At 51.1% G+C, this 25,189-nt stretch overlaps 5 protein-coding genes across 5 annotated transcripts; 1 reads left to right on the top strand and 4 right to left on the bottom strand.

The window, feature by feature from the left end:
• Window positions 1-2,977: 2,977 nt before the first annotated feature.
• BCR38DRAFT_356958 (ribonuclease E inhibitor RraA/Dimethylmenaquinone methyltransferase) lies at window positions 2,978-3,775 on the top strand (the record flags this gene model as incomplete). Its single annotated transcript, XM_040857066.1, has 3 exons — window positions 2,978-3,030; window positions 3,078-3,252; window positions 3,329-3,775. The coding sequence occupies 3 exons, from the start codon at window positions 2,978-2,980 to the stop codon at window positions 3,773-3,775; spliced, it is 675 nt and encodes a 224-aa protein (XP_040709565.1).
• Window positions 3,776-3,962: 187 nt separating this feature from the next.
• BCR38DRAFT_357002 (stress responsive A/B barrel domain-containing protein) lies at window positions 3,963-4,439 on the bottom strand (the record flags this gene model as incomplete). Its single annotated transcript, XM_040857070.1, has 2 exons — window positions 3,963-4,196; window positions 4,335-4,439. The coding sequence occupies 2 exons, from the start codon at window positions 4,437-4,439 to the stop codon at window positions 3,963-3,965; spliced, it is 339 nt and encodes a 112-aa protein (XP_040709564.1).
• A 1,219-nt stretch (window positions 4,440-5,658) lies between these two features.
• Window positions 5,659-9,279, bottom strand: BCR38DRAFT_357073 (uncharacterized protein; the record flags this gene model as incomplete). The annotated part of the gene is made up of 1 exon (XM_040857074.1): window positions 5,659-9,279. The coding sequence occupies one exon, from the start codon at window positions 9,277-9,279 to the stop codon at window positions 5,659-5,661; it is 3,621 nt and encodes a 1,206-aa protein (XP_040709563.1).
• A 4,528-nt stretch (window positions 9,280-13,807) lies between these two features.
• BCR38DRAFT_479187 (family 8 carbohydrate esterase) lies at window positions 13,808-15,405 on the bottom strand (the record flags this gene model as incomplete). Its single annotated transcript, XM_040863138.1, has 5 exons — window positions 14,795-15,405; window positions 14,485-14,709; window positions 14,213-14,400; window positions 13,868-14,034; window positions 13,808-13,814 (listed from the first exon to the last, which is right to left on the bottom strand). The coding sequence occupies exons 1-5, from the start codon at window positions 15,180-15,182 to the stop codon at window positions 13,808-13,810; spliced, it is 975 nt and encodes a 324-aa protein (XP_040709562.1). The 5' UTR covers window positions 15,183-15,405.
• An 846-nt stretch (window positions 15,406-16,251) lies between these two features.
• Window positions 16,252-20,427, bottom strand: BCR38DRAFT_126454 (WD repeat domain-containing protein mip1). The gene is made up of 2 exons (XM_040853516.1): window positions 16,588-20,427; window positions 16,252-16,534 (listed from the first exon to the last, which is right to left on the bottom strand). The coding sequence occupies exons 1-2, from the start codon at window positions 20,199-20,201 to the stop codon at window positions 16,309-16,311; spliced, it is 3,840 nt and encodes a 1,279-aa protein (XP_040709561.1). The 5' UTR covers window positions 20,202-20,427; the 3' UTR covers window positions 16,252-16,308.
• Window positions 20,428-25,189: the final 4,762 nt, after the last annotated feature.

Here is a 25,189-nt window from a genome sequence, read left to right as displayed (position 1 = left end):
AGCTCAGAAGCAGACCCCTGGCAGCTGGCGCCCCATTGCCCTGCTTAGCACGGTAGGGAAGGTAATAGAGACGGCGATGAGCCAGCGTATCACCAAAGTAGCTGAGGCGGCCGGCCTACTACCAAACGGCCAAATGGGTAACCGCGCTGGGAGGTCCACCGAACTGGCAATACGTATAGTTGAGGACGTGGTCTATACGGCGTGGAGATGCGGGGGCATCGCCTCGCTGCTACAGCTAGACATCAAGGGGGCATTCGATACGGTCAATTACAGACGGCTGATTTCCATATTAGCCCGGAAAGGCTGCCGGAGTGGGTTCAGGAGTGGGTACGCAGCTTCGTGGAGGATAGGGCGGTACGCCTCCGGTTCGATGGCAAGGAGTCAGAGCCAATCCCCCTACGAGCTGGCGCCCCCAGGGGTCACCGCTATCCCTGATACTGTTTATATTATACATTTCAACGCTGTACGAGGAGCTAGCGGAGCAGCACCCACTACTTTTAGTAGTCGGGTTCGCGGACGACACGAACCTGCTAAGCGTCGGCACCGATCCAGACACGACCTGCCGCCGGTTGGAGGGCGCATGGGCTACGTGTCAGCGGTGGGCAGTGAGGCACGGGATGGAGTTCGCCCCTGACAAGAGTGAGCTAATGCACTTTACTAGGGCCCGAGAGCCCTTGCCGCAAAGTATTCCCCTTGGGGACGCCACAGTGTCGTCGGTAGTCTCAGCGAGGTTCCTAGGAGTCTGGTTCGACCGCAAACTGACGTGGCACGCCCATGTTGAGCGTGTTAAAACAAAAATGGCAACTCAAAAGCTAGCCCTGACAAAGCTAGTCAATATGTCGTGGGGCTGCGATCTTATACGGGCGAGGCTGTTATATACGGTGGTTATCCGTAGCGCGATTGCCTTCGGGGCGACTGCGTGGCATACTATAAGTGAGGAACCGGCAGGGCCAGCTAAGAGCCTGATGGGGATACAGAACGAGTGCCTCCGGGTAGTCTGTGGTGCCCACAAAGCGACGCCGGTTCGCCACCTGGAAGCAGAAGCAGCAATCCCGCCACTAGACCTCTATCTTAGTGCCCGGGCTGCTAAGTTTGAAGAACGGCTACGGCTTAGCGGGAAGAGAAATCTGCTTCGCAGCGCGAGCGCTAAAGCGTCACATATACTCCGGCAGGATAGGCCGGCGAAGAGGAAGCAGGCGTCGCAGCTACTCCGACCGGCAGGGTACACTATGGAGAAGGAGGCCCGGGGCTCCGAGTGGATGAGTGAGAAAAAGAAGGTCCCGGCTGCCCTCCTCGGCCACTGGAGGAAGAGATGGCTCACCGGAGCAGAGCATCACGATCGCCAGCGACGCGCTATCGCTGAGGAACCGGAGGGCCCTTCGATGCAGATACCGAAAGGGGGCAAGTATTTCGGCCTGAACCGACTGGAGGCGTCTACGCTGTGCCAGATCAGGACGGAAAAAATAGGACTAGCAGCCTTCTTATTCAAGACAGGGGCTTTTGGCGTGTACTCGCCGCTATGCCGCTGTGGCGATGCCCCTGAGACGGCAGAGCACGTAATCCTCTTTTGCGGGCTGTTGGAAGGACCGAGGGAACGATTACGGGCCGCCATCGCACCACGGCCACTATACTCTCGCAGAGACCTCGCAACGGCAACAGGAGAACCAGTAGTTAGTGGGACTATTGTAAGATGGCTGCTAGGGACGGGTCGGACAGCTTCAAGGCCCAGATAGCATCGATCTTCTCAGGGGGGACTTTGTTGGTAGGTTGAGAACCAACGTAGTATGGTAGTGAACGCAACGCAGTCGCCAATAGGGCGAACCGACGACGCAGCGTATGTATTTAGTCCAGCCATTAGGGCACGGTTTGACATACGGGAGTACTAGTAGAGGTACCGGGGGCTTCGAGCCTATGGCGTATTTAATAATAATAATTATTATGACTATTAACAAAGATAGGAAAGTTGGGCGGTAGAAGGCATCATGGTGAATATAAGCAGTTCTCTTACCATTCAGGTTATACTAGCAATCTGAACCGCGGAATTGATAAGGCGTGGCCTCTTTCACCAACGGCACCCGGCCTGGGAATATAGCGCACGAGCTCTCGCTACCGCCGATATCCCTAGAAACACTACTGATAGTATATCTATATTCGGCCTTTCCCCACGCCTATCGGCCGGTTAGTTTTCTTAAGGTATAATAAGTCCCGGAAGACGTACGCCTAAATTCGCCTTGGACTTGCGTGTAAGTTCTCTAATCGCTTTAATTTAGGCCTCAGTGAACTAGGGAAACTCCTTATACTGTATATGATACGTGATCCCAAGGAGGGCCACCTTGTAGCTATAGATAAGACAATACAGAAAGCCCAAGAGGATCTTCGACCAGCCAGATCGCTTAGCTAACTAAGCTTCCCCAATACAATAATGCGCACCTTATATGCACTCGCATCAACTTCATAAGTCTGGACCTTGGCTTTCCTCGCGTAACCTTGGCCCATTTCTGCACCGTATCGGAAGTAGCCATTTTATAAACGGTAGTGACTGTCGGGGTCCAAGTACTAGGGGCTGTATTGGTACTATGAAGGTGCGTCAGGGACCAATCCCAAGTTGGCCCCGAGGAATCCCTAAATACTGCAAAGCATTTGGGTTCAGTTTGACGTTCTGACATTTCTTTGCTGCACTTTTTGAGGTGACATCTGTTCAGCTGGCCGATGATGGCCTGCCAGCTTGGACGCCGGTCGTCCGGGAATGCTCGGGAAGTCGGGGTGGGGCGGCCGGTTACAGCTCTGCACGTGAAGAGGGCCGACCAATATGACACCATGCCTCCCGGAGTACAGTCAGTCAGTCAGTGCCTTGTATCGGATCAACCAGAGCATGTCCACTCTCCTGACCAAGACTCGACTGCCCCTTCAATTAGTCCCCGGATACATCCTCTCGCTCGCATCCACCAAACCCCTCCAGTCTCGAAGCCTCGGCAATATGGCGGCATCTCCAGAGGACCCCATCATCAAGGAGCTGCAGGAATTCACCACGTAAGTCCCACATACGACCGGTAAGACATTACACTAAGAAAGACTAGATGCGACGTTTCAGATGCCCTCTGCAAGCTCAAATACCGCAACGGCGGCTTCCTCTCGGGCCTGACCATGTGGTCGCCCCAGCGGCAGGACGGGCCCACTAAGATTGTCGGGCCCGCCTACACGGTTAAATACGTGCCTCTAGCTGACCCTGCGCCGAAACATCCTACTCACTATGTACTTACAACCTTCCACTTCCATCCCCGCTTTTCTCATCATATACCGGCTTCGTCCTACTGAACAGTCCATGTAGATCGACTCCGTCCCCGCCGGTGCTGTAATCTTCATCTCCTGCCCCCCACGCACGCCCAACGCCGTCTACGGGGGTCTGATGTCGACGCGCGCACAGTTCCTCGGGGCAGTGGGGTCCGTTATCGACGGGCGGTTCCGGGACGTGCAGGAGCAGCGCGATCTGAACTTCCCCGTGTTCGCCAGGGACGTGGGCACGGCGCCCCCCGCGGAGCTGGTCAAAGTCGTCGGGGTGAACGTCCCTGTAAAACTGCAGACTGAGGACCAGGATATGGAGATTAGACCCGGGGATTATCTGATCGGCGACGTGAATGGGGTTGTGGTTTTGCCGAAGGAGCTGGCGAAGGAGACGTTGCCGTTGATGAAGAGGGGGGTCGAAGCGGATGGGAGGATGGCAGAGGAGATTAAGAAGGGAATGGGGTTTACGGAGGCGAGCAGGAAGTTCAGGTAATGAATATTGGCAGCTCTGAGCTCAAAGAACAGCACTTGCGGATTGTCGCAGAGGATAGGTGGGCTAATTGACCGGGTGTTCTAATGTTCTAATACCAGACACCCCCTTCTCGTGTATTGCGCGTATCTCGCTTGTGTGGGTTGTAAATGTCATCCATCGCCTACTGCCAGCACAACGAACCCCCCACTCATAGCGTAGCAGCTGCCTCAAAATACACCGTCATAACCCCCGCCGGACCACCCTGAATTCCCAACCCCTTCGCCAAGCTCTTCAGCTCAGCGTGCGCTTCGCACTGATCATCGTAGTACTTCATATCATTCAGACTCGCAAATTCGGTCTTGCTGACCACCGTCCACCCCTGAGATCGAGGGTCTTCCATCGCTGGCCCCGTCGTCATACTGAGAATGTACGGTTTCCCATCCTGGTTTCAAGTGTTAGTTAGGCATGTCTAATTGCCGATTCAGGATTGTGGTAGGGCACAGTTGTTGCTGATATTGTTCCGAGGCCCATATTGAGCATGAGGGAATATGACTCCAATTTCAAACCATGAAAAGCTCACCTTCTTCTGCTTCTGTCCCAACGTCTTGTACGCGTCAATAAGCTTTTGCTGGCCCTCAGGGTCAGGCAGCTTGAACATGGTAATCCTATGGATACGGCCGGCCATAGTAGCAACGATATTGTGGAAAGATCTTCTAAAGACTTCTGAAGAATACGGGAACCAGACGGTACCAGCAGCAGTAGCAGTCGTTCAAGTAGTCACAAATCTGAAGAAGGCAGGGCGAGGGACCAAAGAAGTTGTTCATAGGGTCTGACGTCGACTGAACAAAGTTGAAGCTAAAATATAATGGTGTGTCGAGCTATTTAAGTACCTTATCGTCACGAAAATCCCGAGGCACAAGTCCATGGATAATCGTACAACCAGCGCTCGCGCCCAGTTTAACCTTGTAGCTGAAAACTGAATTAGACATTTGTTACTCAGCGCATGTAAAACCTCGGAAACCTTCAACGGGGCCCACAGCAGATAAGAGCTCGGAATCTGCGAGCTGTCCGTCTCGGTTCTTGCGTCTATGTATGCCGCCTCTCCAGTACAGCCAGAGGCACTTGTTATCTCGGCCGTCAGCAACCCCGCCTCAAAACGAGTAGCCACGAGAACCGGCCTGCAGATCGAGCCCTCAGCTACGGAAGTAGCTCAAGCAACTGCTGCCTTAGGTACTATGCTAAAATAGTTGATGTATGTAACCCCTGACGGGCCACCACGGACACACCGTGGGGGTTTGCCGGTTGTAGTGGGCGATCGACAAAGACGCGCAATGTGGCGGGACGAGCGGGAGAATACACGCCCCGGGGATTGGTGCAGGTTGTTATCCTCGTGCAGTACTCTATCGAATCCGTCGAGGCCGAATTTCGGCTGCGTTGCCAAAGCTCGGTTCTTCGCGTTCAGAATACACTGAATGTCCCTAATTGGGACGCTAGATCTCCACAGCCAGAAAGCTGCACCAGTCGAAATGTACGTGGCAATGCTTCAATTGGCCTTGTTCCTTCTGGTTCTGTAGCTTTCTAGTTCTAAGTAGATAAGTAGGGGAGGTGAGGGTATGTGGATCAGGGCAAATGTAATGCAGTGTAGTAGTATAATGTAGGTGTAACATCTACTCGGTAACAGCCCGTCCGACACTAACGCCGTGATGAATCTTTCTAAATATGCACGACAATAAAGATAAATAAATGAATAAAAAAATGCCGCCTGCTCGTCTTCCAAGGGGTATCGTTCCGCACAGCATTAATAGCAAACGAAAATAACGTGGGGGAGGGAGTATTCGTCTTCCTCTCGAGTCCGATCAGACGGACCGTCTTGCGCATGGTGCGATCCTCCCAGCTCTGCCTGCTCAAGAAGGATGTATCTCGTCCTCCTTGCGTTCCTGGTCCTCCCTCTCGCGGGACTTCTGGACAGCCATTCGCATTTTGTGGCTGAGTTCATCAATACGGTATGGTTTGACGAGCACATCGTCGCAACCAGCAGCAATAGCCTCCTTGATCTGCTCCGTGCGTGCATTGGCTGAAACCGCGAGTATCGGGATTCGTGGGCCTTTAAGCTGGCCTGATAGTTCCATTTTCCGAATCTCGCGGGTGCATGTGAGACCATCTTGAATTGGCATTTCCATGTCCATAGTGACCAGAGTGAGAGGGAACTCGCCCTCCGCTTGATTCATCTTTTGTAGTTTCTCCAGAGCCTCAAGACCGTGGTTGGCCACTTCGACTTTTTTGCCTCGGTCAAGCAGCCCGCGACGAGTAATTTGCTGGTTTATGAGGTTGTCCTCTACTATAAGCACACCCTCGATTTGGACGTCATTGGCTCTACCACTGGCTGCCCTCTCGCGCGTCACAGTGGATGGCGACCGCATGGCTTGTTTCAACGCATCGGCGGCTGCTCGAGCCTCTTGCAACTCGGTTTTGCCAGGCGTGTTTGCTTCGATGTAAAAGGCGAACGTAGAGCCGTGTCCCGGTCGGCTGGCGACCCCGATAGCGCCACCTTGCATTTCCGTCAGGCGTTTGCTGATAAACAGGCCCAAGCCAGAACCTCCATACTTCACGTGTGTCTTGGGGGACGCCTGTACGAATCTCTGGAAGAGTAAGGACTTCTCTTCCTCCGTCAAGCCTTGTCCAGTGTCGTGCACTTCGAATATCAAATATGTATAGTCTGGTGGATTGGAAGACGTTGAGGGTTCAGAAGCCGACGTCTCCGAAGTGCGAGGTGATGGTCCAGAGCCTGAGGTATCGGATGTCGACGTCTCAGGCGCCAGTATGTCGGCAGCACGCGGTATGAATTGCACCGAAGAAGTGGCATCCGTGGGACGTTGTTTGGACGCACTCATTTTGATCGAGACCTTTCTGATCTCCTGGTTCTTGGTGAACTTCAACGCGTTAGTAAGTAGATTGATCAATACTTGTTTCAGGCGCGAGGGATCCAGGTCCAGGAACTCGATGCCCAAGTGTCGGTAGGATTGATCAACGTCCCAAGTAAGCTCGATATCAACCCGGCGAGCTTCAACTTCGAACATTTCGAAAGCCTCCTTGGCGATGAGAATGGGGTCGACTGTAAAGGGGGTGACCGTCAACAGATTCGAGTCCATCTTGCTCATAGTCAAGATGTCATCAACGATTCTCTTCTGGTGCTGGGTGCAGGCTATGATGGTCTCGGCGTTTTCTATGGCGTTCTGGACCAAGCTCAAACCCTCGTACCACGTGCCCTTCTCCGGCTCGGACAAGATAGCCTCGGGTGGGGAGGTGCGCAGGGCGTGGAGATCGGTGGGCGAAAGGTTTACAAGCTCAAGGGACTTGGCCAATGAAGCAATAATGGCATCAGCACACTGCACTATAGCGCTGAGTGGGTTCCTCAGTTCATGGGATGTCATATCTATGAACATTTCCTGTTGGCGTTTGGCCTCAATGGCCTCGTCCTTTCGCTTTCGCTCCGTTTCGTAGCGCTGACGTTCCGCTTCGAATTGCCAGTTCTTTGATGAAGTGTCGATAAGGCAACCCGTAAAAGACTGAATCACACAATCCGAGTTGACAACTGGCAGGAAAGTGGCGACGACCCAGCGTGGAGCGATAATGTTGTTGCCATCGCTGTCCTTCTCGGTCCACGGCGTCTTGAACCGGATCTCGGCCGTCTGGGTCTTACCTCCGGCGACCAGTTGAGCCAATGCCCGGTGCAGAACGGGGACATCCTCTTCGACGACACAGGAATCAAAAGGGTAGACGGCATTGCGTCTCAAGTCGACCTTGTCGATGCCACACATCTCGAAGAATACGTTGTTGGCACCAACGAGTCGCCCGTCGAGACTCATGTCGTACATGCCTACGGTCGAGAATTCCGTCATTTTTTGATAGTTTTCTACCAGCTGGGCTCGCCGGATGGCTTGTTCTGCTGCCTCCTTGTGGAGAGTAACATCAGTCAAGCAAGCAAGAACACGTAAGATGGTGCCATCCGGGGCACACTCGGCTTTGAGGGCCGCCAGGACATGTCGCTCCTGAGGGTTTCCTTGAGCAAGGTCCATTCCAGCCTTTTCGAAACTCGGAGAGCTACCGATGGGGTATTGTACAGGACCGTCGTCCTCTCTCTGTACGCGAAACTCAATGGTAGCAGCACCAGCACGTTCCATCTCCTTGTAGGCTCGATCGACGTTTTGCCGATCCTCCTCGACGATGCGAGACCAAAACGACCCCTGCGTGATTTTTCCCGTTCTTGGCACCCCCGTTATTCGATGCCACGCCTCGTTGGCGAAGGTGATATTTCCCTGGCCATCGCCAAAACACATACCGACAGGAACAAACTCGGCAATTGATTGAAACTTGGACATGGAATCCGTAGCATGTTTAGTCTGCGCAGCCAGTTTCTCCTTGAGCTGCGCTTCATCGTAAGCCGCTTGTTCGGCAATATTGCGGTTCCTGCGTGCCTCTTCTTGGATCAGTACCGTCGACGCCAAAGTCGTCGTAACCTTCTGGTTCAACAGGGAGATATACTGCTGGTAATCATGGTCATAGGGCCTGCGTGGGTTCAAGCCGAGGACGAGCACGCCCATAACGTGCTCTTCCGTGGTGGGTCGGATTGGACAAATGATGGCAGAACGACAGGGATCCTTAAATCCACGCCAGTCGAGCCCTCCCAGTAGCGCTTCCGGGAGACTATTGTCCTTCGTATGCAGTAGGGTGGGATTCTGTGTCTTTAGTGCCTCTTTGAACGCCGCCGACAGACCTTGATTGCTTGTCTCTGGGGCCAGAGTTTGCGGGATGAGGGGATGGCCCTTCGGAACGCCCAAGCATGCCTCGAGGTGGCACAGGTTCTTGACCCTGTCTGGACTAGTGACTCCATGAGAAGAGCTTGGGCCGTTCTCGACGGAGTATATGATGGCGAAGGGGATATCGTAACTAGGATCACAAGCCTCGAGGGCCTGCATGGTCTTCCTCCAATATAACTTGGTGTCTCGAGCTGTGACCAAGACATGGCCAAGGTCTATCAACATGCGCATCCGCCTCTCCCATAGGCGCATGGACGTGGTATCGACAAGCGGTTGGAGAAAGCCCATGCACTCGTTGTTCTCAATAATGGGAACCAGGGACCATTTGAGGTAAGTCTCCTCCATTGACCCGTCGCTCTGGTGCACGAAGAATCGCCATTCTTGCTCCAGGCTTGGCCCATGCTTTGAGGTGCTTGCCTTCATGGTCTTCTTGATCTTGTCGCAGAAGTCGGGCCAGGCATCTTCCACCGACTTGCCCAGTAGGCCAGGATGCTGGGTGCCGCAGAGTTTGCTGAAGGCTTCGTTGTATAGTGTTGCCAACTTAGGGCCCCAGTATATTGCAATTGGACGCGAGTCAGCGAGAACTTGGTTGAAAGTCTGCTGAAGGCGTGCAGGCCATTGGCTCATGGGCCCCAGAGGGGTTGCCGCCCATTTAAAGCTGTTCACAAAATCGACGAAGGCTTGTTCCTCGGTCCTGATTCCGGGCATCGACCAATCCGCTCCGACTTCAGCAATGGCATCTGTCACTGTGGCGAGAGGAGGCGATGTTTGCAAGAGGCTGTTCCTCCGGTTGCGCTGCTCGTAGGGCACACGGGAGGCATCTGGGGTCGCATCGCTGTATGCGTTGCGCCCGATAATGGCCCACTCCCGCCTAAGGAGGGCCAAAGACCATACATCCCCATTGTAGGAGTATATCGGTCGCCAGCTGGAGGGGGGAGTGGTAGAACAGCTATGAATCCAATCCACAAACATGCCATCATTCCTCTTGTTGAGGTTGTAGACTACATGGCATAGTCTGCTGTCGTCCTTGAGGGCCGAGTTTGCGTAGAAAATGGGCAGAGTGTGGTGATCGCTCTGCGAGTCATTCAGCGCAGAGACTGAAGACAAATTGACTATAAAGGTCGGGCGGCGGTCGCACTCGAGCACCTCGGTGAGGCTGCAATGGGGGGGTGTCGGGGATTGCATCATCAGGCATTTGACGCGTCGACAATGGTAACAGCAGGGAAATCGACCGAGGAGTCTTGCCGCAAAGCCTCCCTGTTTTACCTGTTTTAGGTGAACGGTCGGGGTCTGATGTCCCCATCCAACGGACTTGAGGCAAAAGAAGATGCCTGCGACAGCGTAGGAGACGATGTAGCGCACAGTTGGGGGGTTGTAGAGAAATTCCGTCAAGTCCAAAAAGGCACAGGGGGGGGGGGGCGGGGTTTCGATGAGGTGGAGATAACGGGGAGTTCAGCCGTTAATCTGGAATTGACGTAGCTTCCAGGGGATAAAGTTACAGTGAGTGGTGCCGAGGTCACGGACTTCAGCTCAGCTCCCTAGCGCTAGCGCTGGCAGTTCGGTTCGGATGATTTTCCTTGGCTTCTTGTCTGCAGGGGCGGCACCAGCAGCAGCAGCCACCAAGCAGTTAGCTTGGTGAATTATATTCGTAACGACGGCTGACTTGAGACAAGGCTGACTGGCTAAACTTGCCATCAGTTCAACAAAGAGTCGACTCCCCTGGCTTTGAGCCGTTATACTCTCACTTGGCTGTCCACGCTGTCGCTATTTCCTCCCGCACAATGCCGTCTTGTCCAACTATGACGCGTTCTCTTCTCTGTCTGGCCCCAACTTTAGCCGCCAATGCCTGCAAAGGTGGGACAACGCAACTTACGCAGGTGACCAGTTGTGTCGGTGGATGTGTAAGACAGAGACAACTCAACAGACCTGTTCCATTGACCAGTCTATTATTCTGGAACTGTGAAATCTTTGCTAGTTGAACAGACTTCGTCTTCATACCAAAGCGACTTCCATGGCACCCGACAAACTTGAAGACAAGAGGACAGGCTGTATTGCTTCTATACTGCTCACAAAGTCCATGGAAGAACCCTGGAGCCTTACGGCGGCTATGACGAAGGTCCACCGATTAAGGAAAGAGTTAACTAATGACTTGTTCACACCATGGAGCTTCGGGGCTTTGATGTTTAGTGCCGACAAAAGCCAACAACAGTGCAATGCGAAGATTGGACCCAGAAAGCAAGTGGCGGCAGCAACTACAAACCCAACTCCGAAGACTACACTCCGATCTGCACACCCAAAATTGGACGTTTCGACCTGGCAAGGCAACTATCTCACTGTATAGTACACAAGAAAATCCACGTGAAAATTCGGAAAGCGCAGTCAACTAAGACCCTTACCCGTCCAACGTCCGGCCCTTCCCTTCGGGATCGGTCACCACCTTCACCCGGTGAGTGTGACTCTCACTCTGCACCTTTGCCTGATCCTTTCCCCAGTGTCTATTGATACAGTAGTATTTTACAAGCACCAGGGTCGCTACTAGCATGATACCGCTTAAGCTGTGCACAGAATATACAAACGTTGAAAGCCGTAGACCATGAATACCTTCTCCATATTCTCGTCTGCCAGCTCTTTCACCGCCCGCAAAATATCCTCTGTGTATCAAGTCCAGTTGGTTGCATGCTTCCAGAATTGCGTACCAAGGACATGTGATGTGCCTTCAATCGGATCTGGAAGACGACGCCCGATATGGAAATGCCACGACGCTACCTAGAGCCCACGACAAGGTATAAATAGCCGCTGCAAAGGACGAAGCCTCCTTGTTGGCTACGGCTTGAATTGTGATATTCAGGACCGTGTTCGAGATGTCGGTACTGATGTCCGCTGGAAACAGCAGGAAAACGATGCGGACGGACGAGACTTTCTTGTCGAAGTATGTTCACGCCTATACCCAACGTCATGATAACCCATCCAGTCCAAAGCAGCGGTCTATGTTTCCCCGTCTTGGTGATAATTATGCCATTGACGAAAGAAACTGGCAACATGCTGAGGATTCAAGCAAGGCCAACAGCGGTGACATGCCCTTGCACGCTTGGAGGATGAAGTGTATAAAGAATTTGCAATCCAATGAGCACCCGCCAACCTACACCCGCTTAAGTTCACATTTGCACCTTGGGCCCAAGACAAAAACGCAAGCATTCAGGAACAAAAACCGGCGGATAAGCACAGTCTTAATCGCTACATATACTGCGAAGGCTGTCAAGCCCGCAATGCCTATGATGAGTAGTACAAGAACACACGTAGTCTTCCATTCAAAGATAACACTGCCTAAAATAGAAAAAGATATCAGCACTCGAAAGACAGTCTTCTGTACCGATCTCCCCACTTTATGGTTCGAAACAAACAGAAGTAAAAGTTGATGATGGGCAACCATTGCCGAGACGTCCTCTGAGCAATAGCGCCCGAGATGATTCACTGCTACCCGAGCGTCTACTGCTGTTGGATCATAGCGTACCATTTCCCGCGTTCACATACCGGCGCAAGGGCTGTCATGGCCATGTAAGCGAGGACGAACATGCTGCCGTTTTCGAGACCTTGCACGCTTCTACGGGCTATCAAGGTTGGCAGGTCGCTGGAAGTGGCAGCCTAGCTTGAAACCCACACTGCTATTTTCGGTCGACTGGCATCGTTCATCGGATCGGGCGTATAAGCTTTGTTATTCTGCACTCCTTCATCGTTATCAAGTGAATAGTCAGGATGAAAAGCCCCAAATCCTCTTCCTGAAGCAAATTGAGCTCCGGCTCTTGAGTGACTCAACCCACATTTCCCGTTCAAACCCGGCCACAGTTTTATTCTATTATTTTTCTTTTCAAAAAGTAACTCATGTCCTGTATTGTTTGAATTGGATTACGATCTCATCGCTTTTATTCCTTTTCTTTTTCTCCCACAATACGAAACTACTATATTTATCTGAGTTTATAAGTTTCGTATATTCCTATCCCTCCTATATTTGCTCGTAGTCCGATATCCTATACCTGATTCCATGCAAGGAGCGTGAGGAATGTAGACCCAAATAACTATCCTGGAAAAACGAAGCGACTGTCGGTAGGAATGGGCTTTGGAATGCTTTCGCCCACAGACATTTCAAGGCACCGTATGGACAAAATGAGTGCCTTTGGTGTGGATGCCCTTGCTGTCATATCTCCAAGTCGTAGTTCTAGAAACCCCGGGTTGACGTGTTCCATTAACGGCCTGCCACTCTTTGAAGTACATGTTGTTGTCTCATAATATCTGAAATTCCATGAATCATGCCATTTTCTGCATTGAGTGTTTCGGAGTGTGGTCTCGCATTGCAGCCTGGTTGATCCCTTCACGTCCGGGATAGGTGGCAAGACCACTGATAAAGGGTCTAAAGAACCCTCAGTCGCCGTATTAGTGTCTGCTGTTGAACGGCATTGCTATCATGGGTCGATAAGAAATAGATGACGCCTTTGTCCATGTTGTTAGGCATAAGTGTGGACTAAGCCTCGTGGTTGAGGTTCGGAAGCTGTCTTAACTTGACTGGGAGCTTGAAGGCGTAGAATAGCAGAGAGCGCTGGCGGCTCTCATCACTACTTGACAGAAGAGGTGAACAGAGGATCTTAGTGAGGAATGCTTGCCGGCAGTAGTCTTGGTGAGTCAGGGTGATTGGGGGCTTGGGGCCTTGATTCCCGCAAAATATATATTGAAACCAGGATGCCCGTGAATGTCGATAAACTCAGAGGATAAACAACGCGTGGTCATTCCTGAAACCGCAGGCACCGTCAGATAAATAGTCATCACCAAACCGATAACAAGCACTTACTAAATTTGCATCTGTAACCGGAAGCCAAAGTTTCTCAGGTTAAATCAAGAACAGCGAACAGAAGGACTAAAATATAGATATAGGGGTGTTAAGCAGACAGTACTCATTTTCCAATTTTATAATCTGATAAGTTCAGGCGTGCATCTTCGCCCGTGATGAGTCAAATGAAGCACTCTGGATTGCACTCTCACATACGCTCAAGTTGAGCTTTCAATGTCACTAAGATTTCTCCATACGCAAAATGACTCCGATGAGTTAGATGATGTGCAATAGTGCCTACCTCAGAATTGACTGCTATACGCAAACGAGATCTGTCTCAGACAATCTGCCAACCATTGATGCTGCTTATTCAATACAAGAACTACCCAATGCCTGTATCCATCCACTGTCCGTGAATCAATACCTGCAATACGTCAGTCTCAAGTCACATCAAAATACAACCCCAAGAGAACTTACGAAGCATCATAGTACCCCTGGCTAGCATAGCTGCTCCCCAACACCGTCGAAATGCTCACAGCTGAGCTGAGCTTCTGAGCCCAGCTAACACGGGTGCCACTGGCTCCATCACCCGTATTAGCGTACTCTCCATAGTAGACGTTATCTACATCCGTGTCCCCGTTCCACTACATTAACAAGGGTCAGTAATTATACTTGCGAGAGTTGCTAGTAAATCTCCTAATTTGGTAGTTTCAAGTCATGTATCAAGTGCAAGATCTTCCAATGCGAGGCTTTTCTACGCAATTTCTGCTCGAGACAGACACCTGAAAGGGGAGGACGATATGAGTTTGGAAAGTTACGTACAGTGCTCCAGCCCTCACTGCGAATGACGTTGCTCATAGACACCGTCTGGTAGACAACGCGACTGTAAGTACGCCAGGGGCGGCCGAGGTAGTAGGTTCCGCTAGAGACGGATTCGCCCGAGGCGGCGGCTATGGTACCACCATTGAAGAGGTAGTATGAAGGGTTGGACGAGGAGTCACGACCGTTTGCTGAGTTTTGGTATCAGTCATTGTTTCTTACAAGAAGCGTGGCTGAGATGAGTGAGGATGGGGAGAGGGGGAAAGAATACAGACCTGTGATGTAATATCCCCCCTTTCTGACCCTGATATCGCACGCTTCGAACCAAGCCGCGGCCTGCTGCCCAAAGATGAAGTCAGTCGCCCCTGTAATGAGACACTTCTCGTAGTACTGGGATCCCTTGTTGGCGAGGAGGGTATCCTGGAAGCCGTAGAAAGAGCAGCCGTAGTAGCCAGACGAGGCTTGGGCGCTCAATGCAATAGCTTGGGAGCCAGAACCGTCTTTATGGAAATATGCAAGTCAGTTATAAGTCCCCTATCGAACACCCACCCCTACTCTCACACACACAGGCACAACGCCACTTACAAGAGTTAATCACATTAACATTGTAAACCTTCAAATTCGCTGCTGCAACCCTAAGCGTGCCACTCGCATCATTGCTCCCGGCTGACGCAGCACTCAAACTATGTGTAATGATAGCCTTATTCCCCGCATACCCCGTCGTATCGGCCGTGTATCCGTAGATGGTGAGCTGGGCGGAGCGGGGCGCGATGTAGACCTGCTCCGAATAGGTGCCCTGGTCGAGGAAGATGCATTGCGCGGTGCTGGAGCTCGTGCTTAGCGAGTCGACGGCGCTCTGCACGCTGCTATAGGCGTCACCAGACTTGGCTACGTGGATGCAGCCTGACGGGGGGGAGGTGCGGCTTGCACCGAGCACGGTGGTGATGAGGGGGAGGAGGAAGAGGAACTTCATGGCGTGGGTGTCTACTGGAGCGAACGGGAAGGGTGTGATATCAAGTAAACTGGTATGTAAGTGAGGTATAGATAGACAGGGAAGGGGAGGAGGACCTCGCCAAAGTACGAGGATCCCCGACGATCGCACGCCGTCCTTTTATGCTTAAACCCACGACTACCCTGATTGATTTACTCGTACTCTTCCAAGCCCCTCCCCCTGTCTTTAACCGTCATGTTCCATGAGTCCTAATGCGACACGGAGAGAGTCCGTAAGTCCAGATTGGGTCATGCATCCAATCTTCGGTACCAGCAGCTGAGTTGCCCCACGAACCGGAGCGGGTCTCAAAACAGGTCGTCCTGAACATACAGAGAAGTGGCTGAAGGCTAGAGGCGCTCGTGATACGATGTTTATTAGCATGGTCAGTAATATACACACTTCACGTAATGAGGTCTGGCTTCCAGGTAACCGGGTTGGCCTTTCGGCCTTTGGTTGGTGGAGAATTTATCAAGTGAGATGTGACAGTTGCGCTTGTGAACTAGGTTTCTCCACGTTTTGGCAGACACACTGCCGGCATGGCGCCAGTCGAAGACGGGGAAGTTTGTCCAGATGCCGGTTTCAATATTAACGGCCCGACATAAAGCGGTCCTACGGTGAGCTTCTGAATACATACATGAGAATTCTACGTCAAGTTTCGTTCCTAACTCGCCGGTTCAGGAAATATGTCAAACCGGTCGTGCAACTCGTTACTGAAGCAGAGAAAAGCACAAACCAAAAGAACCTGGAGTATCAACCGCCCAAGACGGTCCCCAACGCCAAACACACCAGACCCAAGAAACCCTTGTCGTCCCACGCCAACATCATAGAGATCCCGAGAGAAGCTCTTTTCATTAGAGTATTTCTTAGTTTAACGCGAAGTCCCGTTGAGTCAACCGCCGCGGAAACCTGTGCAAGTCGCATAATAACTCTCTAACACCAATAAGTTAAAACGGTTGTAAGTCGCACAAAGGGTGTCGTGGCATCGCTTTACATGATCTACCACTTGACATGGCCTATGCCAACATCTCCGAAGGTCCAACCCCGACCATGCTCACGGCTCAGTTATTTCAAGCGACAGGAAGGCGGTACCAACCTGGTCTTCGGATTATTACAGAGAGCTGAGATATGCCTCCGGTTTCTCTTGGGCACAAGTAAAGAGATTGACATGATGATCGCCACGTGCGGCGCAGCCGAGGATCATGCGATGAGGATGGAATGCCGTTGTAGAGATGGGCGTGCCGCGGTTTTGCTGCAGGAAGCTCGAGTAAGGCTCCATGCGCGAAAGTTCTTTGCCATCAAAGTTGAACACCTTGACCGTGTGAGCCGATGTCCCTCTGCAAACATGTTAGCATGAAATGTGACGTCATGTGCTGATTGGGTCACTAACACAGAGAATACGGGTAGGTGCTCGTGCGTGCTCGCAGTTCGGAGAGTGTCACGCGTAGTCTGAAAGACCTTGAGCGGGGTATCGAGCCTGATATCCCATAGCTTGACCTTGCCATTTCGACTGGCGGACAGCAACTCACGCTGCCCACCGCGTTGCATGTGTACACTTTTGATCCATTGCCGGTCCGAGTCGTCCTTCCACTTCTTCACCATCGATTCTTGCGGTCGCAATCGAGTGTCAAATACTCGAACCGCACCATCACCGAAGCCAGCAACAAATATGTTACCCGTCATCTGATCTGAGGTGAGTGAGGTCACACACGAGCCAGACCGGGCTGGAATATCCATGATGCACGTCTCGTATGCCGCCGCCCACACTCGGATCACTCGGACGTCGCCGGCCACAAGGACTTTGCCCGTCACTTGTTGCCAGTCAAACACCATACCCGAGTTGACGTTGCTTGGGACCATGTGCGTAAGTGCTCTCCATGCGGCAGCAAGCTCCGTGGTTTTCTCGGCCTCGTAGTTGCGATAGATGCGCAAGACACCGTCAGAGGAGCCAGTCATGAGGAAGGCTGTGTCATCTTCGTTTATGAACTTCATGTCGCTAATCTTGGACCCTTCTGGGTTGCCATTCGAGAATCGACTGATCCTATGCTGCTTCTTCCAATCCCATATGTTGACAGTGTTCGCATCGTCTGCCACTGCTAGATGATCTTCAAACTGATGGAAAGTCATCTTGGCAGGTTGAGCAGAGTTGTTCATGATGCAGAGCTGATTGTTCCATTTGTGGCTGCCAGCAAAGTGCTTTTGCGGCTGTGTTTCTCGAAGGATCGTCTCGTTACGGGATCTTCTCCACAACCGTTCATTGTACTCTGTACTGCCGGGCTCTTCGGCTTCGGTGGGTTTCATCTGTGGCTCTCGAAAGTATTCAACCGACCAGTCCAAGAAAGTGCTCTTCAGAGGCAGCATGGGCGGTTTAGAAAAACTGCGTTCTTTGAAGCATCCAGACACCGGCTCCTCTGCTAGGTTGTACTGCCCATACGCAGCGGTTAGGTCCTTCTGTTCAGGGGGGGTCGCCCAATCTGCTGCGGAACCGCCTTTCTTAGAGACAGTGCGGGTAAGACTGGGCGATGGCATAGGAGTGGAGGGGTTTGATCCGTTCTCGCCCCCCCAAATGGTGCTAGGGATTTGGAACAGCAAACTTGCCGTACGCTTGAGTAGGCCAGGCGACGGTTCTGGATTTGCGAATTCCGTGACAGCCGCACCCATGTAGCCGTTGCGCGATGTGGATGGCTGTTTCTTGTGGCCGCGGGTCTTTCTAGCCCGTTTCTCAATTTCCTCCATGAGCGCCTGGGCATAAATGCCGGTTGAAGACGTCAACAGGGCATTATGGACGTAGTCGACGATGATTGTTGCGTCGCGTTGAACCTCAGGATGAGGATCCACATTCAAGATCAATATGTGTTTCCAACATGACGCAAAAACCGTGTTGTGAGATAAGCCGTGTGCAGTAGCCTTGATAGTGCCGTCGGAATTCCGCTTTTCGGGGCTTGTATAGTGGAGACCCATTTTATGCTCAGAGCCATCATCCTTTGGAGGGTGAAGAAGGTACTCTCTCTCTTCGACTAGTTGTTCATACGCGGCCACAAGAAACTTGCTTTCATAACGCAGCACAAACTGAGACAGGAAGACCAGCAGCTCCTTACGCACAAGCGGGCTGCCGTCGTTGGTCATGTCAAGTAAAGTCCAGGCAATGGATTCCTCAATGCGAGCAACTTCGTCAGTCAGATCGGGTATTCCCAAGAATGTTGTCATCGCATGGACAACGGCGGCGCGGACCTCGCAGCACGGATCTTTGACCAGAGTCGAGAGCTTCAACGGCGCATTCTCTCGGATGCCTCTCCACTTAGCCTCGGGAAGGTCATGCCATAATTGGCTGATGCATAGGCAAGCCCATTGACGTAGCAACACGTTGTCGTCGTTCCTGAGATGAGCCAGACAATAGCTCATGATATCGGTCTGATTACAGACCACCTGACCTGGCTTGTAGCCTTTGCAAAGCATGGCAAGAACGAAAGCGCACATGGCCTTGTGTTCGTCACTGTTGGCGACAGGCAGGCCTTCTGAGGGTTTCAGTATCGACGCAAAGTAGCTATAGCCACTGTCCTTGATCAAGTCCGGCTGGCAGGAGATGTCGACGGCTAGCACGCGAGTCCATATAAACACCATGACGGGTTTCAATTCGGCGGCCGCAGATTGAAGAAGCTTCAAGACATATGGGAAGATGCCTATGCTGAGGGCAAGCTGGACAGCCCAAGGGCCCAGGTCCAAAAATCTACCAAGCAGGATCAGGGCCCGTACGCGATGCTGCTGGCTAAGAAGCACCTGGAGAACAACTGGTAGTTGTTCGGGTGGCTTCTGCAGATTTGCGTCACCTCGTGCAAGATAGACCTCGAAAGCTGTAAGTTGCTCCGTGAAGAATGTCGAACTCTGATACTCATAATCTACTCCTTCATTCTCCTTCTTCTCCAGCATGGGCAATTGCGCCAGAGCCAGGTCGGCAGCAAGATCCCAGCTCTCCCATAACGGATGCTGGTGTGTATCTGGTAGACCAGGATACGATTGAGGGTGGCACCCATACACCGTCATGATCCTCTGTGCAAGAATGAAGTTGCGGAAGAGGGCTGCCACCATCAAATCCTGTCTGAAGATCTTTCGGAATAACTGCCTGGGCAACGAGGTCCAGGCAATGGTGTCTGTGATGGCCGTGAAGACCCAATTGAGTTCACCGAGGGGGGTCCTTCTCTCTTGAAGCCGACCCGGAAGCTTTTTGGCTCTCTCTGGCGTCAGATTCGTCTTCAGGGGGTTCTGCAATACAAAAAACCATAGAGCCATTTCGATTGGGGTCGTCAGGCACGCCGTGAAAAGATCTGCCGGCAGCTGAGGGTTCGTTGGCAGGTTCTCCTTGACCGCACAGGCCGCCAGATGGAGATACGAACGGTATTTGGTCTTCTCGTAGTTCGGGTCTGCCGAAGCCGCGGCTTCTTCTTCATCTTCATGCTTTTCGACGAAACGATGGTAATTATTAAGGATGTTTCCAGCCTCGGAGCAATCCCACACAAATATGGTCGGTGCTTGAAGCCAATGCTGCAGGTCGTATAGGGAAATTGGTATGTACTGCGTGTAATTCTTGTTGAACACCCATATCTCTCCTGACGCGGTTGGTTTCGGCACCCCATGGCCGTTGTAGTGAAGAAGAACACGCTCATCCTTAGCACTCCTTCGCAGAGATATGCAGAACTTCTTCGTCTCTTCAACTGAAGGGTCCAGATACTGCTTATAACGTGTTCTAAGCGAGATGTTCTCGTATTGTGCTTGTAGAGATCTTCCAATATTCTCTAGGGCCTTCGGTACGAAAGGATCTTGCCATGCCTCGAGCTTAGCGCCTGGGTTTGTTTTCAGTTGGTCGGGTGGCTCGACGCCAATGTTCAGACAGACAGCTAAAGCCGCCGAGACTGTCTTGAGCCGATCTCTTGTTCGCCAATCCTCAAGCTCATACCCTGGAGATTTGGGTTGCCCAGTCGTCTCGTGTCTTTTATCTGTGTAGTACATGTACCAATTCTAGCAGCCTATTAGTATTGATTACTGCCATGCCATGTCCCGAGTATATCTGAAAATCGTCTCGACACTTGCGGTGCCAGTTTGTTTCATAGATGGCATCAGGATAGTAGATATGGAAGCAACCGGCTTTGGCCGTAAGCGGAAGCCATCGGAAAGCATGTTTGACAAGCGAAGAAAGCGTTGATATTGACCTCTAAAAGCACAGTAGGTAAGAGAAAGAAAACCAGGGAAAGTCCACTCACGTTTGCTAGTTGAGAAATGATGTCCTCAGATTGATAGTGGTCCTCGAATCCGTGGCGTGCGCCGAAGTCGTATACTTCTTCGTCGGTCTGTTCGGCATCTTCATGCCGCATCATGTGCTCACTCTTGGATCGCAACAGAGGGGGTTTCGGACGGCGCAAGGGGCGGTCTTGGTCGGAATCATCGTAAGATGTGACGAGGGAGAGATGTTGCTTGTTTGCGGGCGCGCTCGAGGGTCTACGGTCACTTTCGTGGGACGCATCGTCATCAGCAGCGCCGTTTGTGTACGTTGTGTATCCGTTCGTGGTACCGGGAGCTTCGACTTGCGACAGCAGTAGCTGGGACGTGTGGCTGTTGCCATTAAATGCCCGTCCGCGGCTCGACGCTGGCCGTGATGCCATAGTCATAGAAGAGCTGCCGTTGGCGACTGCTGTGGCTGGTGTTGGACCGTCGCAGTCACGTCCGATTTTCGAGCCTTGCGACGTACCAGGGGTGGAGGCTTGGGAGTATCGTGACTGCTGCGGCGAGGAAGATTTGGGGTCAGTGGATGCCGCTGGATGGGGCTGCTGTCGCTGGTTCAGGTACTGCGCAGGTTGCGCAGGGTGCACCGCGACCGCCGTCATGATGGAAGGACTTGATCCAGCGCCGATATACTAATTCGACATGTTCCTTGACCACTATTCAGACTAAGTATGCTGCAGAAGAGGTGATTGGGAAGCAGTGGTGACTTGGTAGATGGAGGCGGCAATTGTTTGATCCAGACGACCGTCCAGACGTGATGCGCTGTGCCCAACTAGAAGCAGGCGAAGGTGACCTGATGGGTCCAGTTGCTTAGAAATGACCCCACACATCTGGGCATTGGACAAGCCCCACAACTTTAGAGCTGAATGTGGGGTCCCGGAATTCCAGAATGTTAGACTATCAATCGTACAACTCACAGTAGTCTCACTCGCAATTATCAACAGCTGGTAAGATGAGTTTTTGAGATTGGTATATTATTCAATGGGATGCTATTTTCAACCAATGTCATCAGCCACAGAAGGTATTACGACGCTCCAAGAACCGGCAAAGGTGGCCCGTCAAGTAACTGCCTACTTAAGTACTTGAGGCTCCCTTGCGTCTTTGCCAAGAGATTACACATACTTCGGTCTCAATTTGGAGGTTGCCGGGCTTCTGTGGAAAGTGAAACTGGGTTGAGACGGTGAATTGCACGATTTAGTTGGCTTTGGCGTCATGAGAATCAAATGACAATTGGTTTCCATATCTTCAGCCAATAATTCTAGTCAATGGTTGCCCGTCTGGCCAGAGCCGCAGAATGTCTCACGTTGTAGGTGTGGCAGCTCGGAGATGTTAAGACTGCGGATAAATCAGGGAGTAATCGTTGATTATCAGTGGACTTGGAGAATATTGTGTATTATGACTGTTCACGTATGCTGAAAGGCATGTCGATGCGAGCGCCAGCCAGTCTTTCTAGCACATTTGTTGCTCAGTATGTTTCAACATAACCTTCTACATATAAACGGGAAGCGTTGGTGACCACACTAAGGGATATCCAGACAAGGCCAACTCGATTACATTCTAGTGGAGTCTTCACTTTGGCGCTTCAACAAGCACACCGCCTTCAGCGATGTTCAGTTTCAAAGAACGGCCGCCATACTGTATATGCATGACCAACAGAGAATTATCACCTGGCCACGTTTCCGGGAGATATCATGGATATGCTTCAACGCATCGGCCACCATTTTGGACGCATCCACAAAGACGGGACTTGACTTCAACACGCGATAATTCCACAGCCACATACAATATGCCTGATATTCGGAACAATGATTCTGATGACTTTAAGCAGCGTATCAAACGAAATACAAAAACCGATTGGTTCGTAAGGCAAACCTTACGCCTCGGCGGCTGTTCGGTACGACGTATATTCTTTACCGCTCTATTACCGGAGCTGTTAACCATGGAAGTCTCCACCATGTTTTCCAACAAAAATACCTCAAGCCTAGGATACCTATAAAATGTGGTTTATAAGCAAGTCGCGTACTTGTTAATATACTATAAATTGAAAGTCTAAGCACGTAAATATAACGCCGTAAATTAGTTTTCATTAATTACTGTTAGCAATACTTAGTATCTAGTACTGCACTCGCTTAGAGATTTACAGGTGGCCGAATTACGCCTGAAACAGTACTAAAGGCGGGGTAAACTCTACTTATATATATAGTTCAGATTATCTAGATAAATAGTATATAGATAATTAACCTCTCTTTCTACCTGAAATTATATATAGTAGTATCTCTTTTACTTCGTAAGATAGCTTACTATTCCTTTAAAAATAGCCTAATAAAAGGCTATTATATACTAGTTATAGTAACGTGAATGCACACCGAGCTGGCCATGACACCAAGCTGGCCACTTTCATGCGCCAACGCGACCGGCCAACTTAATCTTTGATTTTCTCAACAACCAATTATGGCAAAGTCATACAACGAAGCAGACTTAATACTAGCCCTTCAAGCTCTCAAAAATGACCAAAACTTAGTCTCCGACAAGCGGCAAAAACGTACCAAGTCCCCCGAAGCACCCTCCAAACGCGTAAAAACGGCGTACCTTTCCGACGCGATATTTTGCCCAGTTCACGAACGATGACAGAATTAGAAGAGGAGGTCATTATCAAGCATATACTGGACTTAGATGCACGAGCGTTTCCGCCCCGGATTGCTGATGTGGAAGCAATGGCAAATTCTATCCGCGCGACACGTAACGCAGGGCCCATTGGAACGCGCTGGGCCTCGAGGTTCGTCGCACGTCGCAAAGAGTTGAAAACTCGTTGGAACCGTCCTTACGATTACCAAAGGGCCCAATGCGAAGATCCAAAGCTTATTGCAGATTGGTTTCGGCTTGTTGCGAATGTTATCGCGAAATACGGTATCCAAGAGTCGGACATCTACAACTTCGACGAGACTGGGTTTATGATGGGTAAGATCTCAACCAATATAGTAGTTACGAGCTCCGAACGACGTGCCAGGCCGAAATCAATACAGCAAGGTAACCGGGAATGGGTTACCGTAATCCAAGCGGTCCAGTCTACCGGTTGGGCGCTGCCGCCGTTCATCGTTGTTGCGGGCCGATACCACCTCTCTTCTTGGTACGAAGACGACAACATTCCGAAAGATTGGAGAATTAGACCTAGTCCAAAAGGATGGACGACTAACTAGATCGGTATTGAATTTATTAAACACTTCGATAATTGTACGAAAGATGGAAAGTCCGGGATATATCGATTGTTAGTGTTGGACGGTCACGAGAGCCACGTTTCCGGCGATTTCGAGCTATATTGCAAAGAACACAAAATTGTAACTTTGTGTATGCCTCCGCACTCATCTCACATCCTCCAGTCACTTGACGTGGCCTGTTTCGGTCCATTAAAGCGGATGTACGGCCAGATGGTAGAGAAATTGATACGCCGGTCACTAACACATATCGCGAAGGAGGACTTCTTTCCTATCTTCAAAGACGCCTTCTTTGCAGTTTTCGGCGAAAAAAACGTTCAAGCTGGCTTTCGAAGGGCAGGACTTGTTCCATTCAATCCAGAAAGTGTAATTTCAAAGCTGGACGTACGATTACGGACCCCGACGCCTGTTGGCTCCCCAGAAATCGCAACCCGACCGTGGGTATCAAAGACGCCACAGAACCCGATAGAGGCTCATGCACAGTCTACTTTTATGAAAAAGCGCATCTCCGAGCATCAGAATAGCTCTCGGACGAATATTTTCTCAGCTGTCGACCAGTTTGCGAAGGGAGCAAAAATGATAATGCACGAGCTCGCCCTCGTACGGGCCGAGTGCGCTGAGCTTCGAGAGGCAAATAAGATGCTAAGCCGGCGCCGGAGGACTAAAAAATGCAATTACGGGAAGGAGAATCACTTATTTTCCAGGAAGGACAGGACCTACGGGACTCTAGGGAGTTGGCGACGCAGATACAGCAAGAAGAGCGCCGAAATGGTGGTCGCGCAAAGCGTGTTGAAACGCGCTCGAGGCGCTGTGGTATTTGCAACGGGACTGGGCATAATGCGCGAACTTGTAAGATCGCATTGCCATCTTCTGGAGAGGAAGATTCAGAGTAGTTTCAATTGATTTACGGCGTTGTGGTTTTACTATCGTAAAGTTTCTATGCGAGGTTATGTAAGGGTGGCCAGCTCGGTGTACATTCACGTTACCCTTATGAAGTAAATAATTAGTGATAATGTCTTTAAAAGAATCAATGGCACGGAAGAAGGATCTACGTATTTAGCTTACAGCACGAAGTATTTGGAGCACCAGGTGGGCATTGAGATGTGAAAATATGCAATTCAAGTACATTTCTCAATATCCTGCATGTTGTGCCCTTATAATATGTGACGGAAGCTCCTGGCTTGGCCTTTTGAGTGTCTTGCTCCACTGCGTTCCGAACAAGCTGCATGCGTCAAATTACTTTATTCTGACCGTGCCCAGGCAAAGGATGATGGTAAGCTACAGTTGCAAGTTGGTTCTTGAAAGGGCTGTGTCAAGCACGCCGCCACCTGCTGCTGGCATGAACCCTGAAAATCCCAGCTATCAAGTTACCCTCGACTCATAATATTTGTAGGCGGCCAGATAGAACTGCTCATTATTCCATATTGATTAATCTATATAAGGGCCGTAACACTCTAATCATGAAAGTGACCCGCCCGCCATACAAGCTCCTATATCAAAACCTTG

Source organism: Pseudomassariella vexata, assembly GCF_002105095.1.
Source record: "Pseudomassariella vexata strain CBS 129021 chromosome Unknown BCR38scaffold_28, whole genome shotgun sequence".
Taxonomy (NCBI): Eukaryota; Fungi; Ascomycota; class Sordariomycetes; order Amphisphaeriales; family Pseudomassariaceae; genus Pseudomassariella; species Pseudomassariella vexata.
This window is presented reverse-complemented; position numbering and strand designations above follow the sequence as displayed.

Excerpts from the sequence above, each read along its gene's own strand:
- BCR38DRAFT_126454 (XM_040853516.1), bottom strand. The coding sequence starts at position 20,201 with ATGTACTACACAGATAAAAGACACGAGACGACTGGGCAACCCAAATCT. Across the intron at positions 16,535-16,587 it reads CACCTACCCGTATTCTCTGT|AGGGACATCGGCTCACACGG; the intron begins GTTAGTGACCCA and ends ACATGTTTGCAG.